The sequence below is a fragment of the Ranitomeya imitator genome, chromosome 2 (assembly GCF_032444005.1).
Source record: "Ranitomeya imitator isolate aRanImi1 chromosome 2, aRanImi1.pri, whole genome shotgun sequence".
Taxonomy (NCBI): Eukaryota; Metazoa; Chordata; class Amphibia; order Anura; family Dendrobatidae; genus Ranitomeya; species Ranitomeya imitator.
The window spans coordinates 304,259,698-304,278,005 of NC_091283.1; the positions used below are offsets into that span (position 1 = coordinate 304,259,698).

At 42.8% G+C, this 18,308-nt stretch overlaps 1 protein-coding gene across 2 annotated transcripts in view; it reads right to left on the bottom strand.

Moving 5' to 3' along the window:
- Positions 1-472: 472 nt before the first annotated feature.
- The window catches only part of LOC138666953 (oocyte zinc finger protein XlCOF7.1-like), a 46,008-nt gene continuing 28,172 nt past the window's right edge, over positions 473-18,308 (bottom strand). For both annotated transcript variants that reach the window (XM_069755157.1, XM_069755158.1), the window contains one exon: positions 473-4,658. In XM_069755157.1, coding sequence (XP_069611258.1) covers positions 3,241-4,658 — 1,418 coding nt within the window. In that variant the 3' untranslated portion in view covers positions 473-3,240. The remainder of the gene's footprint in view (positions 4,659-18,308) is intronic.

Sequence of the window (18,308 nt, forward strand, 5' to 3'; positions counted from 1 at the left end):
GGACAACCACTTTAACCCCTTAATCCCCCGGGGGTGGTGTGCACGTTAATGCAATGAGGTTATAACTCTGGAACGCTTCAACAGATCCTGATGATTCTGACACTGTTTTCTCGTGACATATTGTACTTCATAGTAGTGGTAAAATTGCTTTGATAAGACTTGCGTTTATTTGTGAAAAAAAGCAGAAATGTGGCGAAAAATTTGCAATTTTCCAACTTTTTTTACCCTTAAATCACAGAGACATGTCACACAAAATACTTAATAAGTATCATTTCCCACATGTCTACTTTACATCAGCACAATTTAGGAACCAAATTTTTTTTTGTTAGGGAGTTATAAGGGTTAAAAGTTGACCAGCAATTTCTCATTTTTACAACACCAATTGTTTTTAGGGACCACATCGCATTTGAAGTAATTTTGAGGGGTCTATATGATAGAAAATAACCAAGTGTGACACCATTCTAAAAACTGCTCCCCTCAAGGTCCTGAAAACCACATTCAAGCAGTTTATTAACCCTTCAGGTGTTTCACAGGAATTTTTGGAATGTTTAAATAAAAATGAACATTTAACTTTTTTCACAAACAATTTACTTCAGCTCCAATTTGTTTTATTCTACCAAGGGTAACAGGAGAAAATGGACCCAAAAAGTTGTTGTACAATTTGTCTTGAGTATGCTGATATCCCATATGAGGGGGTAAACCACTGTTAGGGCGCATGGCAGAGCTCGGAAGGGAAGGAGCGCTATTTGACTTTTCAATGCAAAATTGACTGGAATTCAATGTTGCGTTTGGAGAGCCCCTGATGTGTCTAGACATTGAAACCCCCCACAAGTGACACCATTTTGGAAAGTAGACCCCCTAAAGAACTTATCTAGATGTGTGGTGAGCACTTTGACCCACCAAGTGCTTTACAGAAGTTTATAATGCAGAGTCGTAAAAATAAAATCATGTTTTTTCACAAAAATAATCTTTTTGCCCCCAATTTTTATTTTCCCAAGGGTAAGAGAAGAAATTGGACCCCAAACGTTGTTGTGCAATTTGTCCTGAGTATGCTGATACCCATATGTGGGGGTACACCACTGTTTGGGCGCAAAGCAGAGCTCGGAAGGGAAGGAGCGCCGTTTGACTTTTCAATGCAAAATTGACTGGAATTGAGCTGGGACGCCATGTTGCGTTTGGAGAGCCACTGATGTGCCTAAACATTGAAACCCCCCAAAAATGACACAATTTTGGAAAGTAGACCCCCTAAGGAACTTATCTAGATGTGTGGTGAACACTTTGACCCACCAAGGGCTTCACAGAAGTTTATAACACAGAGCCGTGAAAATAAAAAATAATTTTTTACCACAAAAAGGTTTATTAGCCCCAAATTTTTATTTTCCCAAGGTTAACAAGAGAAAATGAACCCCAAAAGTTGTTGTCCACTTTGTCCTGAGTACGCTGATACCCCATATGTTGGGGTAAACCCCTTTTTGGGCGTACGGGAGAGCTCGGAAGGGAAGGAGCACTGTTTTACTTTTTCAACGCAGAATTGGCTGGAATTGAGATCGGACGCCATGTCGCGTTTGGCGAGCCCCTGATGTGCCTAAACAGTGGAAACCCCCAAATCTAACTGAAACCCTAACCCTAGCCTAAACCTAACCCTATCCTTAAACCTAGCATTAACCCTAGTCCTAACCCTAGCCCTAATCCTAACCCTAGCCCTAACCCTGACGGGAAAATGGAAATAAATACATTTTTTAAATTTTATTATTTTACCTAACTAAGGTGGTGATGAATGGGGGTTTGATTTATTATTTATAGCATATTTTTTTAGCGGATTTTTATGATTGGCAGCAGTCACACACTAAAAGACGCTTTTTATTGAAAAAAATAGTTTTTGCATTTCCACATTTTGAGATCTAGAATTTTTCCATATTTTTTATTGGTACCATTTTTGGGCATGTGACATTTTTTATCGCTTTTTATTCCGATTTTTGTAAGGCAGAATGACCAAAAACCAGCTATTCATGAATTTCTTTTGGGGGGGAGCGTTTATACCGTTTCACGTTTGGTAAAATTGATAAAGCAGTTTTATTCTTCGGGTCAGTATGATTACAGCGATACCTCATTTATATTTTTTTATGTTTTGGCGCTTTTATATGATAAAAACTATTTTATAGAAAAAATTATTATTTTTGCATCACTTTATTCTGAGGACTATATCTTTTTTATTTCTTCGTTGATTATGCTGTATGGCGGCTCGTTTTTTGCGGGACAAGATGACGTTTTCAGTGGTGCCATGATTAGTTATATCCGTCTTTTTGATCGCGTGTTATTCCACTTTTTGATCGGCGGTATGATAACAAAGCGTTGGGTTTTTTTTGCCTCGTTTTTTTTTTCCGCTTTCACTGAAGTGGTTAACTAGCTTGACAGTTTTATAGGTGGGGTCGTTACGGATGCGGCGATACTAAATATGTGTACTTTTATTGTTTTTTTTTTAGATAAAGGAATGTATTTATGGGATCAATATTTTTTTTTCTTTTACTTTATTTAGGATTTTTTTTTTTTTTTACACATGTGAATATTTTTTTTTTACTTTATAACATTGCCCCAGGAGGGGGGCATCATATTTTAGGGTCAGATCGCTGATCTGACACTTTTCAGAGCACCATGTCAGGTCAGCGATCTGACATGCAGGGCTGCAGGCTTACCAGCGCTTGCTCTGAGTAGGTGCTGGTAAGCCACCTCCCTGCAGGACCCAGATGTAGCCCCGCAGCCATTTTGGATCTGGGGCCTGCAGGGAGGAGACGCTCGGTACAAGGTGAGCACATCGCCTTGTACCGAGGGTCTTAGGGAAGCATGCAGAGAGCCCCCTCCCTGCACGATGCTTCCCTATACCGCTGGAACACTGCGATCATCTTTGATCGCAGTGTGCCGGGGGTTATTGTGCCGGGGCGGTCCATGACCACTCCTGGCACTTAGTGCCGGATGTCAACTGCGATAGTCAGCTGACACCCGGCCGCGATTGGCCACGCTCCCCCCGTGAGCGCGGCCGATCGCTATGACGTACTATCCCATCCCTGGGAATTAAGTCCCAGGTCACCTTGACGGGATAATACGTCATATGGGATTAAGAGGTTAAGAAAATGCTATTATTGGTTAAAACATTTCCTACATTCTGAACATGGAAAAGGCTTCTCTCCCCTGTGTGACTGCACTGATGTTTATTTAGAGTTAATTTCTGTGTAATTTTTCACATTAATCACATGAAAGAGGCTTCTCCCCTCTGTGAATTCTTTTGTGACTAACAAAATCAGATTTCTGTTTAAAAGATTTCCCACATTCTGAACATGAAAAAGGCTTCTCCCCTGTGTGAGTTTTCTGGTGCATAACCAAGGTTGATTTCTGTTTAAAACATTTCTTACATTCTGAACAGGAAAAAGGCTTCTCCCCTGTGTGTGTTCTCTGGTGCATAACCAAGGTTGATTTCTGTTGAAAACATTTCCCACATTCTGAACAGGAAAAAGGCTTCTCCCCTGTGTGAGTTCTCTGGTGCGCAACAAGAATAAAATTATGGTTAAAATATTTCCCACATTCTGTACAAGAAAAATACTTCATCCCTGTGTGACTTCTCTGGTGTTTAATCAAATTTGTTTTCTGGTTAAAACACTTCCCGCATTCTGAACAGGAGAAAGGCTTCTCCCCTGTGTGGGTTCTCTGGTGCTCAACAAAATATGATTTATGCTTAAAACATTTCCCACATTCTGAACAGGAAAATGGCTTCTCCCCTGTGTGAGTTCTATGGTGTTTAACAAGATCACATTTGCGGTTAAAACATTTCCCACATTCTGAACAGGAAAAAGGCTTCTCCCCTGTGTGAGTTCTATAGTGCTGAACCAAATCTGATTTCTGGTTAAAACATTTCCCACATTCTGAACATGAATAAGACTTCTCCCCTGTGTGGATTCTCTGGTGCCTTACCAAATCTGATTTTCGGTTAAAACATTTCCCACATTCTGAACAGCAAAAAGGCTTCTCCCCTGTGTGAGTTCTATGGTGCAGAACCAATTCTGATTTTCGGTTAAAACATTTCCCACATTCTGAACAGAAAAAAGGCTTCTCCCCTGTGTGAGTTCTATGGTGCAGAACCAATTCTGCTTTTTGGTTAAAACATTTCCCACATTCTGAACAGCAAAAAGGCTTCTCCCCTGTGTGGATTCTCTGGTGCCTAACCAATTCTGATTTTCGGTTAAAACATTTCCCACATTCTGAACAGCAAAAAGGCTTCTCCCCTGTGTGAGTTCTATGGTGCAGAAACAATTCTGATTTTCGGTTAAAACATTTCCCACATTCTGAACAGGAAAAAGGCTTCTCCCCTGTGTGGGTTCTTTGGTTTATGGTATTTCCATATTCTGAATGTGAAAATGACTTCTTTTCTTTAGGAGCAGATTGTGTTTTAATGCTTATTTTGTGTCTTTCATTTTCCTTTGTAGTCAGTAATAAATCAGAAGACAGGACTTGTTTCAAAGGATCAGATAGCAGATCTTTGCTATGAAGGGATGATGGTATGTCTGAAGTAATGGCATTCATTTCAGTTGCATCCTGTGGGATTTCGAGATCATCTGATTTAAAAATTGAAGATGTCAGCTGTCCCTCTGATTTCCGGGTACAGTCAGCTGTTAAGAAAAAAACAATTATTTTTGAATAAAATATCCTTGAATTTTATATTTTTGAACATATCTACTTAAACTGTCTGTAAAAATGGCAAGCTATGTAAAAAACTAATTATTTACCAAGTCAATGACAGTTCACAGTCTAATAGAAAACCTTATAAGATGAATCAGTAGTGCGTGGTGTTCAACTGTTTGTTCATTGTGCCTCCCAAATATTAAATCAAAGGAAATAAAATCAATGTTATGTAGGCGAAAATAATATCAATTCTCATCTCACAAAAAACAAGTCCCCACTCAGGTCCATCCTCTGTCAATGGAAAACCAGAGGTTCCCACACTATTAGTGGCTCAAAGGCTGTTGAAAAGCAACAGGGTTTCTATAAACCAATTCAGCAAAATCTGCTCTCACTTCTGAGTCTTGCAGTGTGCAAAAACAAAGGTTAGGATCCCTGTGTTTAGCAATATTACAGTGAGCACAATCTTGGCACTAAGTGTTGGGTAATAAAATGGCAAATGTGTAATTTTCACTCTCCAAATCCCACTGCATGTTAATTTCTGGAAAGTGGCTGTGGAATCAAAATATTCAGTCCTCCTACACACGTGGTCAAAATTGTGGGTATCCCTCGTTTAATGACAGAAAATCCCACAACAGTCAGAAAAATAACTTGAATCTGACAAAAGTACGGTAATAATAAATTATCTCTGAAAATGAACAAATAAACGTCAGACATTGCTTTTCAACCATGCTTCCACAGAATTAAAAAAAAAATAAAACTCATGAAATAGGCCTGGACAGAAATGATGGTACCCCTGAAAATGTGACAAAAGGGACATGTTAAATCAAGGTGTGTCCAGTAATTAGCATCACAGGCGTCTACAAACTTTTTTTATTTATTATTACTTTTGTTAGTCAAGTTATTTCTGTGACCATTGTGTGTTTTTCTGTCATTAAATGAGGAGTGCCAACAATTTTGACCACGTGTGTACGATTATAACCCTCAGTGAATTCATTTATAAAATGGAATCACTTTATGGGGATTTCGACTATTCTGGTTTTCGGTCCTTTAGCTATATTAGGGCTAGGGTTGATCGCATAGCTTTGCAAAACTCCTTATCTTAATATGTATAGCGCTTACCGAATAGTTGCCTCGGGAACCTTGTTACATGGAGCGCTCCCGATAACCATCTGTTCAGCGCTGCAGCTGCCTGTTGTGGCTGTGCGACAGTCACAACACATACATGCAGAGCCTGTGCCTGTTTTTGGGCTATCCATGCATGTGTTGTGACTGTCACACAGCCACGACACATGCAGCAGTGACGCTATCACACAGCCACGACAAATGCAGCAGCGACGCCGAACAGCTCATTATCATGAGCACTACAGGTATCCAGGTTACCAAGGCAGCTATTCAGGAAGCGCTATAGCTATTCAGATAAGCACTTATCCGAATTTGATCAACCCTAATTAGGGCTTCTGCATATGGTTTGTTGAATCTCCTCTGGGATCTGTTCCTGCTGTCCAGCTGGAGTAATCTGCTCCCTACTTCAGCCATTTGGAAAGTACTACACCCTACTAAAGCTCAATGCATATGACAGGAATCTGCCAGAAATAGCGTTGTTCTCCTCTGGTTCAGTCCTCTGTGCTCACCTTGTGGCTTGTGTATTTGCTTCCTGTTGTGAACGTGGCCCGTTTACTGACTACTCTTGTGTCTTCTAATTCTGTCCTTCTGGTTCTGACCCAGCTACCTGACTATTCTTCTTGCCATCTAACACCACAGAATAGCTGGTAACACTGTGGTCCAAGCTTAGGGGTCCCAGTGAAAGTCAAGATACATGTAAGGGTAATCTTTTGAGCTGCCAGGTGACCCAATATATTGTGTCTGCAATCTATTCTAGCTAGATCTACATTCAAATAGTTACATGGTGCTCCTTCCATTCTGAACACTGCCATGTGCCCAGACAGTACAATCGTGTGTAGCGTATTGTGCAAAGTTGGAAAATAATTTTTAAGATCCATTTGTTTTCTACTAAACTGATCTACAAAAAATTTTTTTTTCTGCCATGGACTTTTAGAACAGTTTTAGACTAATTTGAGGGTGCTGAATTCAAATCTGATCATATAATTTCTCTATCACATCACGTTTTTGCGCTATAGGTATATAGCCCATTTTCATAAATTCCATGATAAATATAAGTAGTGTATGAAAAGTGCCGGTTTATACGGTTCACTAAGGTAAATTTAGTTTTCATTTAGTCTCCCAATAAGTGTGAGAATATCTTTGTTTTCTTTGACCATGCATAATTCCCATTTGTTATGATAACACCCTTGTTTTCTGAGCTACTGGGACAGTAGAGCTACAGCAGAGCATTGGGTGAAAACTGAATGGCCTCAGCGACAGAGTTTGGCATCAGGGGGATAAAAATGTCATCCATGATCCTCTAGTGGATAGGAAGGACATTGTCTTTCCCTCCCTTACACATAAAACTTGGATTGATGAAGCAGTTCGTCAAAGCTCTCAATCACAGTGGAGAATACTTTAACTATACATGTTCAACTTTTTCTGGTCTTAGTGAAGAGAAGAAAAACACTGGAATATTTGATGGACCTCAAATAAGAACACTTATGAGAGACCAAAATTTTATCACATTAATGAATGAGACAGAAGAAAGCATTTTCTAGGGAATAAGAAAGCAGACATCTATGAAGAGATTGTGGAAGAGCTACTAATGAGTCTGAGAAATCTTGGATGTAGAATGAGTATCACGATTCACTATTTACACAGCCATTTGGACTTTTTTTCTAGAGAACCTTGGGGATGTGAGCGAGGAACAAGGGGAGCGTTTTCATCAGGACATTAAAACAATGGAAGAACGGTATCAAGGCCGGTGGGACTCGCATATGATGGCTGACTATTGCTGGAGCTTAATGAGAGACGACCCGGAAGCTGTTCATCACAAATCAGCCAAGAAATGAAAGTTCAAATAACTGACATGTCATTCATCTGTGTGCCATATATGTGTTTTTATATTTTGTAGTTTAATTCTGTAAGTATATTTGATTTGCTGTACATAGACTTTGTAATCTTTGTTATTCCTTGATTAAAAATATACAAAATGTAGTACCGAAAATCATGTGTTTTTATCATCAAACATTAGGAGTAATTTTCATCAAAAATTGAAAATATCTCGAAATCCTGATGTGATAGCCAAAAACGGAGTTCATATTCGTGATCAGGAGCTAAAATTGACTTAAACTATGTTTTAAAACCTTTTGCCAGAAAAATTGCGTTGATCAGTGTTATCCTTGAATACCGTAATTCCAAAGTTATCACTACATAACATGACACATATCAAAAATGAAAAATGAGGCCTGATTAGGAACACAAAACTGGCTGCAGGAAGAGGTTAAATCAGAGTATTTTTGACACTGACTACTGTAATCAAAAACTGTGACTACACACAATAACACATTTACTGAAATGATCAACCTCAGCCCTCATCAGTGATAAATAAGTAGCTAGTGGTGAAACCTCTCTGGGGTAATTAGATTAGGGGCTCAGTGACTTCACAATCTAAACTATCCTAAGGGCCAATATTTTCTGTCAGATGAGTATCAAGAAGAAATATTGCACATTTAAAACGAACTGTGTATAATAGTGCAGAGCTGAGATGTCTTAAAGTGAAGCTGTCAGCAGGATTGGGCACAGTAACCTACAGACACTGTCAGGTTGGCGACGTTATACTGATTACATTGACACCTGGTGATGAAATCCGTCTTGTGGTTGTTGTTTAATCTGTATTTGTAGTTTTCATTTAATGAGATTCTCGTGCTCTGGGGCGGGGCTGTGGGTGGGGCTTGATGTGGTGCTCTGATTACATATGCATCAGTATTGGCTAATGGCAGGTCACTGATACCTCAGTGACCTGCCCTCCATTTTTACATAGGGCATATAATAGCGTTGATATTATTGTTGATAATGCCTATAATATTGTTGGGCTTAGAAAATAAATTACATCCAGCAAAATGTCAATGGCGATGGCGGCGCCTGTGCAGTAGCATCTATAAGTAAGAGATAGATGCAACTGGCAGGCGCCGTCGGTGTCATTTTGTTGGATGTAAAAAAAATTTCTAAGCCTCACAATAGCAACAATGTTATAGGCATGATCAACATAACATCAACACTATTATATGCCAATACAGATGAATATGAAAGCAGAGCACCACATAAAGCCCCGCCCTCAGCCCCGCCCTAGAGCACGAGAATCTCATTAATGGGAAAAACCACAAGACGGATTTCCTCACCAGGTATCAATGGAGAGCTTTTTTTTTTTTTTTTTTTTTTTTTTTTTAAGACTATCAGGGAGTTACAGACTCACATAAGTGAGGCAGATCAATCTCACCACAATTAAACTATCATACAGAATGAACAGGTAAAAAAACAAAAAATTTTTTATTATATGTTACATCCCCAACAATAACGTATGTACGAGGGAAGAACTTCAACATTAAACCGGAGTTGCACTCATTTATGGCAGACCATTGAAGCTACTATGTGTCCTGACCAGAAGATAAGAGAATATAATATTGCTCCACATTTCAGGAGAGATTGTGCAGTAATCTGAATTCCTTAGGATCGAAAACATAATGTCATTTATAACATGGAGTGAATCCATGAAACCAGGGCTCGAGCCAACACATCTCCTGCAGGGGTGAATAAATGTATATTCCAGCCATCAGCCATGCACAGCTTAGAGATATATCATGGCACAGGTGTAATGTTTTATGTAGTTTATCACAATCCTCCTTGAAGTTAGTTGGCTCTAAAAGAAATTGAAATTTCAGGATAAAGGGAAACACCAAGGTTACTTACTGGTAGCCGGTTTTTCCGGAACCCATGACGGCACACCTGAGAGAGGGGATCCGCCCAGCCAGGACAGGAAACCCTACTGAAAATAAAAGGGCGGTACCTCTCGGTCGCTTCAGTTGGTTTTCAGAGCATGAGAGGCCCCCCTGGTTAGTACACATGGCAATCCAACACCACATCATATTAACTAAAAGCACCCAAAACAATAGTGCACACCGAAAGGGTGATAAAGGGGGGAATATACGGGTGCCGTCATGGGTTCCGGAAAAAACGGCTACCAGTAAGTAACCTTGGTGTTTTCCCTTCCCCCATGATGGCACACCTGAGAGACTTTTGTAGAAAGAAAAAACCTTAGGGAGGGACCACCGCTTGGGAGTACCCTTTTGCCAAAAGTTAGGTCAGCAGAGGAGGAAAGGTGTAGCCGGTAGTGTTTGAAAAAAGTCAAGGGTGAGGACCAGGTAGCGGCCTTGCAAATTTGGTCAATTGATACCTCAGCCTTCTCTGCCCAGGAGGTAGCCATAGCTCTGGTGGAGTAAGCCTTGATGCCGTCAGGAACCGGAGTGCCACTTGCAGAATAGGACAAACTAATGGCCTCCCTGATCCATCTGGCAATGGTACTTTTAGCTACCCCACACCCCTTTTTACTACCCTGAAAGGCTACAAATAGGGTTTGATCTTTCCTCCACTGACTAGTCATGGTCATGTATTGTAACATGGATCTCTTTACATCTAACATATGGAGCTTTTGTTCCCCCGGATTTTTAGGATTATTACAAAATGATGGTAACGTAATCTCCTGACTCGAATGAAATTTTTGGACTACTTTGGGGAGATACGCTGGATCTGGTCTTAGGATTATCCTGTCATCAAGAATCTGAGTGTAAGGAGGGCATATTGATAGAGCTTGTAAATCACCTACCCTACGGGCCAATGTTAGGGCTACTAGTAGGACTGTTTTCAGGGTGAGTAATTTAGGTGATATGTCCTGCAAAGGCTCAAAAGGATCTTTGGTTAAAGCCTCCAACACTAGATTTAGATCCCAAGGAGGAATTTTGGGGATAATAACCGGTCTAGACCTGCCACAGGATTTTATAAATCGTGAAACCCACCTATTATATGCTAGGTTGCAATTATATAGGGCCCCTAAGGCTGAAACTTGCACCTTAAGGGTGCTAGTTGCTAATCCTAGTTGCAAACCTGCTTGTAAAAATTCTAGGATGGGACCCACTGGAGCTACATCCCCTAACGGTTCACCCAAGAAGTCTAAAAATTTCTTCCAGGTCCTACCGTAGATTCTGGATGTTATAGGCTTTCTGCTTTTTAACAAGGTGGAGATTAACCCTGGTGAGAATTCTTGGCGACTCAGTAGCGCCCTCTCAAATTCCATTCTGCCAGATGGAAGCCCTTCACCTGAGAGTGGGTCACTGGTTCTGGGTTAACAGGTCCAGCACATCTGGCAGAATCCATGGGTCTGTTAACGACATCTGCCTTAGAAGGGAGAACCATGGTCTTCTTGGCCAGAATGGAGCTATGAGTATTATTTTCGCTCGGTCTTCTCTGATTTTCCGGACTACTGTTGGAATCATCACTATCAGGGGAAATGCGTAAGCCAGAGAGAATCTCCACGGTATTAGTAGGGCATCTACCGCGAAAGGATGTTCCTTTGGGTTCAGTGAGCAGAATTTTTTCACTTTCTTGTTGTGTGAGGTGGCAAAGAAGTCTATCTCTGGTGTACCCCAGGCCTGTATTATTTGTTGGAATACCCCGGGATTCAGGGACCATTCCCCTTGCCTCAGAATTCTGCGACTCAGAAAATCTGCCCGTGAGTTTTCTACACCTCTTATGTGTAGTGCTGTTAGGGAAGATAGGTGTTTTTCTGCCCAATGAAATAGTAAGTTTGACACCTCATGAGGTTCCAAGACCTTGTCCCCCCCTGGTGATTGATGTAGGCCACTACTGCTCGATTGTCCATCATGATTCGAGCATGGCAGCCCTGGAGTAGGGGAAGAAAATGTTTCAAGGACTTTTCTACTGCCCATAGTTCTTTTACGTTTGAGCCATAGCTCCTTTCTTGGGAGGACCAAGTTCCTTGAACTGAATGGGATCTTAAGTGAGCTCCCCAACCTGAACCACTTGCGTCGGTCGTGATGATGTCCTCGACCGGTTTCTGCAACTGGACTCCCATAGTGAGATGTTCCTTTATGGTCCACCAAACTAAGGAATCTCTTACATCCTGATGAAGACATAGATTTCCTTCCAAACGCCCTTTTAACAGTCTTTGAGCTGACAGAACTTCCCACTGCAGGTGTCTCAGGTGGAATTGCACCCATCCTACAGCCGGAATGCAAGATGTTAACGAGCCTAGTAGGGACATCGCTGTTCTTAGGGTCATCTCGGGTTGGTGTATTGCTACTTTGTTCTCCGGGAGGAGGCAGAGCTGACGTTCTGAATCTAGTATTAAACCTAGGAAGGACTGTACCCCTCACTGGAACTAACTTTGATTTGGGAACATTTATCATCCAACTCAGCTCTATTAGAGTTGATGTCACTACCGTTATCTGATGGGAGCAATCGGCCTCTGTCTTCCCTATAACCAGAAAATCGTCCAAGTATGGGTCAATCACGACATTCCGGGAATGGAGGTATGACATTACCTCTGCCATCACCTTGGTGAAAACCCTGGGAGCTGTAGATAGGCCGAATGGAAGAGCTGTATATTGGTAATGTTTCACTTGGTTTTGTATGTAAAGTGCCACTCTCAAGTATCTCCAGTATCCGCGATGTATTGGAATATGGTAATATGCCTCCTTCAAGTCTATTACTGCCATGAAGCAGTGAGGAAACAGAAGCTTTGTGGTTGTATTTATGGACTCCATCTTGAAGGAGTGGTTGTCTATTGAATGGTTGAGTTTTCTTAGGTTGATTATGGTTCTCCAAGAGCCATCGGGTTTTTGTATCAGAAAGAGGGGGGAGTAAAACCCCCTTCCTACTTGCTGAACCGGGACTTCTTGCAAGACATTTTTTTTGAATCAGACCAAGGACTTCTGTTTCTAGAACTAATTGTTCCTGCTGGACTTTCCTCCGAGGAGTTATTATAAAATTGTGACTGGGTGGACGGATACATTTTAATTTTAGGCCGTCTTTTATAATATTTAGAGCCCAGGTGCTCGGGGAGATGTTTATCCAGGCTGGATAGAAGAGGGAGAGTCTTCCTCCAACCTGTGATGTAATGTCATTGGGGGGACTTTTTTGCTGAGGTAGAGGGCCCTTTGAACATATAGCCCGATCTCCTTTTATCTTTAAAATCCCAATTTCTCCTATCTCCTGGAGGTCGGCCTCTGTTAAATCTTCTCCGAAAAAAAGGTTTTTTAGGATCTTTAGGGAACGTTGGAAAGGCTTTCTTTTTGTCTCCTGCCTGTTCCAATATCTCTTCTAACTTTTTCCCAAAGAGGAGTTGACCGTCGCATGGGATGGAGCAAAGCTTATGTTTGGATGGCAAATCTCCCGGACACCCTTTGAGCCATAAGGCTCTCCTGGCCGCGTTGGACAGGCCCGCTGCCCTAGCCGTTAATTTTGCAGAATCCACGGAAGAATCTGCCAAGAAGGCTGCTGCCCCTTGAACTAGGGATATGTTTGTAAGAATGTCATTCCTAGGAACTTTATTCCTTAGCTGGTCTTCAATTTGCTGTAACCAGACCATAAGGGCACGAGCTGTACAAGTTCCAGCTATAGCTGGTTTCAAGCCCCCTGCCGCGGCTTCCCAGATGTGTTTCAAGAACCCATCTGCTTTTTTGTCTAGTGGATCTTTTAGGACCCCTGAATGTTCTAACGGAAGGGATGATTTTTTCAAGGATTTGGCTACCGCACCGTCAATCTTAGGGATTTTCTCCCAGGATTCTGAGTCTTTTTCTTCAAAAGGATATCTCCTTTTTGATGAAGAAGGTAGGGTACCCATTTTTTCGTGTTTCTTCCATTCTTTTTCGATCAATGCTTTGATTTTTGCATTGACCGGAAATGTTCGCTTTCTTTTTTCTTCTAAACCGCCAAACATGACATCCTCAAGTGACCTAGGCGTCTTTTCCTCTTTAAGACCCATAGCAGTCCTGACCGCTTTAACTAATTTTTCTACATCCTCAGTTGGGAAACACGGACGCCCCCCTGTATCACTATCTGAGGAGAAATCTGAGGACTGGATAGAGGCGGAAGAGGTAGAGGGAGACCGGGATGATCTTTGACTGTTTCTGAGAGGCCTCCGAATCCGTAGACACCTTACGGCTTTTCCTCCCTGCTTTTTTGAGGGCCAATTTTAAGGAGTCTTTTATCTCTGCCTGTATTATGGCTTTAAGGCTAGTGGCAAAATTAGGGGTCTCTTCCTGAATAGTTCTATTAATGCAGTCAGCGCAGAGGTCCTTCTGCCACTGAACTGCAAGCGGGACTTTACAAAGGGCACATTCACGGTTCTTTGCCGCTAGATTTCCTCGACCCCTAGTGATCAAACAGAAAAAATGGACCCTGTTACCATAAGGGTGACATTCACGTAGATCACTCACCACCGCCGACAGTCAAGGGTACCGATTTTGGAGGCTGGACAGATGCACGTGTAGTGTCCTTCCAGGACGCTGAAGGGTCTTGCCGAACAGGACGGCTGCCACTTCTACCACTTGAGCGGCTGCTCCTGTGCTGGTGGCTCGGCAAAGCATCTGATGAGAGCTCCTAGCGCTGCTGCTGTGATGGCGGCGGCTGCTGCTCCTGTTGTCCCACTTCCATATTGAAGTTTATGGACATGAGCGCGTCTTCTGTGGTCAGGCACCCTTTTATGGGGGACCATTGCACTCCCCGCCTCCTCCGGTGCCCAATAGTGGCCCCTCCCCTCCTCTGCCGCGCCGCCGTAGTCCCGTTCCACCGGCCGGCGTTCCTTCATGGGCGCCGCCATTTTGGATCCGGCGCCCGCCCCCGACGTCACACGGGCACGCCCATTCCCAGTGTGCCTTGCGCGTGACGTCAGACGGGCGACCCGGAAGCGGCCGCCGCACCTGGATGCCGGCAGAGGGAGGAGGGCAGCGTGGCAGCCACGGAAGGAGCTAGAATATCCGACCGTGCTGCAACAACGCCCGCTCGGACGCAGAGACCCGGGGGACCTGCGGACGGCGCTTCCAGACTCCCGAACCCGACGCACAGGCGCTGCCTGTTTCTTCCACGCCGGGACGGGACCTGGGTAAGTGGAATCACCGCCGTGTTCAGTACGAGGGTCCCTGTCAGGGTCCCCTTTAATTTTCAGTAGGGTTTCCTGTCCTAGCTGGGCGGATCCCCTCTCTCAGGTGTGCCATCATGGGGGAAGGGAAAACTCTGCTGTTATTGTACAATTGATGTGAATACTTTCTGCCAAATGATGAAAAAAGTATTCTTGGAGCGATACCTTTATTGGCTAACCAGAGAATAATATGTTTGCAGCAGGGCCGGACTGGGACTAAAATTCAGCCCTGGCATTTGAAGTTACACAGGCCCACTTGTCACATGGTGACTGTATAATATCTTCGTACACTTGTAGGCAGGGCCAGTTTTAGGCAAAGTGGGGCCCTAGGCAAATTTTAAAATGAGGCTCCAAATGCTAACATATTTCACATCACACAAAAGCATTTCGGTTGTATTTACAAGCGCTGAGTTCAGGTCGCTAAATGAGTTTGATCGACAATACTGAAGTTGTTCAACGCTTGTTTCCCGGCCTCTTTCCACCAGCTGAGAAATAATGATGGGACAGAGTGATCACTAATCGATCACTAACAGATCACCATACAGAATCATGTTATCAGCAGCACATCTACAGTTTACACCGGCAATGTGCTGCTGAGAACAATGATTTTTGTTCCAGCAAAAACAATCTGAATATGCAGCATTTTACTTTAGTAAAATACACCCCATAGTCCTCCATATATTATAATGGGCACCACAGTCCTCCATATAGTATAGTACACTCCCTATAGTCCTCCATATATTAAAATACACTGCTCAGTCCTCCATATAGCACAATACACTCCTCATAGTGCTCCATATAGTATAATGCACCGCCATAGTCATCCATGTAGTACAATTCACTTCCCATAGTATAATGCTACCCATAGTTCTTCATATAGTATAACGTATTCCCCATAGTCCTTGATACAGTATAATGCAGCCCACATATAGTATAATGCAGCCACCACCCTACAGAATATAATGCAGCCACCCCATAGAATATAATGCAGTCCCCCTCATAGTTTAATGCAGCCCACTCATAGAGTATGATGCAATCACCCCTCAAAGAATATAAATATAATACAGCCCCTCATAGAATATAATGTAGACCCAAATAGAATATAATACAGCCCACTTTCCCACAGAATATAATGCAGCCCCATCAAAGAGTATGATGCAATCATCCCTCATAAAATCTAATACAGCCCCCCATAGAATATAATACAGCCCACCTCCCCATAATATATAATGTAGCCCCCATAATGCAGCCCCCCCCCATAGAGTATAATATACCCCCCATAGTACATAGCAAAGCCTGCATAGTACAGTTATATGAAAAAGTTTGGGCACTCCTATTAATCTTAAGCTTATTGTTTAATAAAAATGGTTTCCTTCCCCTGAACAACTATGTTGAATAATCTTTGTTTTCAGATCATTAGACAGTTGTTTTGAGGAGCCCATGATGCCACTCTTCAGAGGAGATTCAAACAGGAGAACAACTTGCAAGTGGCCACTTTAAGTAGCTTTTCTCATGATTGTATACACCTGGCAATGAAGTTCAAAGCTCCATGAGGTTAGAAAACCAAAAAAAGTGCTTTAGTAAGGCTACTTTCACACTAGCGTTAACTGCAATCCGTCACAATGCGTCGTTTTGCAGAAAAAACGCATCCTGCAAAAGTGCTTGCAGGATGCGTTTTTTTCCCCATAGACTTGTATTGACGACGCATTGCGACGGATTGCCACACGTCGCATCTGTCGTGCGACGGATGCGTCGTGCTTTGGCGGACCGTCGGGAGCAAAAAATGCTACATGTAACGTTTTTTGCTCCTGACGGACCGCTTTTTCCGACCGCGCGTGCGCGGCCGGAACTCCGCCCCCACCTCCCCGCACCTCACAATGGGGCAGCGGATGCGCCGGAGAAATGCATCCGCTGCCTCCGTTGTGCAGTGCGTTAAACGCTAGCGTCGGAATCTCTGCCCGACGCATTGCGACGGGGAGATTCCGACGCTAGTGTGAAAGTAGCCTTAGTCAGTAAAAAGTAGGTAGGAGTATTTAAAACAAGAAAATGATAAGGGTGCCCATACTTATGCACCTGTCAAATTTTGTTTGAATGCAGATTGCACATTTTCTGTTAGTACAATAAACCTCATTTCAAGGCAGAAACATTACTGTGTCCAACAGTTATTAGATATATGAAACTGAAATAGCTGTTGAAAAAAAAAACAATTTTTATAAAACATTAAGCTTAAGATTAATAGGGGTGCCCAAACTTTTTCATTTAACTGTATCTAGCACAACCCGCATAGCAGATAACACAGCCCACGTAGTAGTATACAGCACAGCCCACACAGTAGTATACAACGCAGCCCACGTAGTAGTATACAGCACAGCCCACGTAGCAGTCTACAGCACAGCCCACGTAGCATTCTACAGCACAGCCCACTTAGCAGTATAGAGCACAGCCCACTTAGCAGTATACAGCACAGCCCACATAGTAGTATACAACACAGCCCACATGTCCCCTCCCCTCCGAGAATGGCCCCACAGTCCAGTAAAAAGAAACAAAAAACAAACACACTCCTCATATCTCCTCGTGCCCGCGTTGCTCTCTGTTCCAGTCTCGGCGGCTGCCGCTGCACTGCCTAGCACACAGTGAGTGCGCGCGCACCCGCTGTGTCAGAGGCAGAGCAGGGAATAATGGGAGAGGGGGCGTCAGTAGACGCTATCTCCTCCATCATTGCATTCAACTGTACCTGCATCATAGAAGCCGGTATAGTTGAATGCGGCGGCGGCGCTGGTGGGGGGCGGTTTTGTAGGACAGAATGTTAGTCCCTTTGATAGAACATGCATTTCTCCTGTGCTTGGCTCATATCGTGGACACGCCTGTGAGAAAACATTTCTCTGGAACTGGACACAGTATGACAGACTTAAAAGTCTTAATACTAAAAGGTCATTTTAAGGATGACAGAGAAAGAAAAATTTGAGAATTCAAACTAATGAAGATGTTCAATTCTTTGACACCAGGACTCAATTTAACACCTGGATTTATGAGTCACTACATGGATACAATTCACACCTGTGCTCTGAAAGCTGCAAACATATTATTTTCTGGTTAGCCAATTAAGGTATCACTCCTAGAATACTTTTGTCATCATTGGGCAGAAAAGTATCCTGTTGGCCCTCACTGCTCAATGCTTAATGTTGTCGATCATAAAAGTGAAGTTGGTCAGAAAGACTGGACCTGGTCTTGTAGGGGCCATATGAGCACATTCAGCGGCATAGAAGGGGGAGAAGGGAGATTCATCCAATAAGATATCAGGGTTCTAGGAAGCCAACAGCATCATTACCCTCCGCTTTCTCTTACAGGACCATCATACTTTTCCGCAAGTGATTTTCTAACTTGTCAGCACATTCTACGTACACTGTCATTTGGCTTTGTAGTTTACAGATCTGGGCAGGTAACGGTCACCGTCTTCCATTCCCAGAGGGTAGGTGGATCCTCCAGGTTGTAAGTTCTATATGAAAGGGCTTTCAATGCCCAAAGTCACTTGAACAGT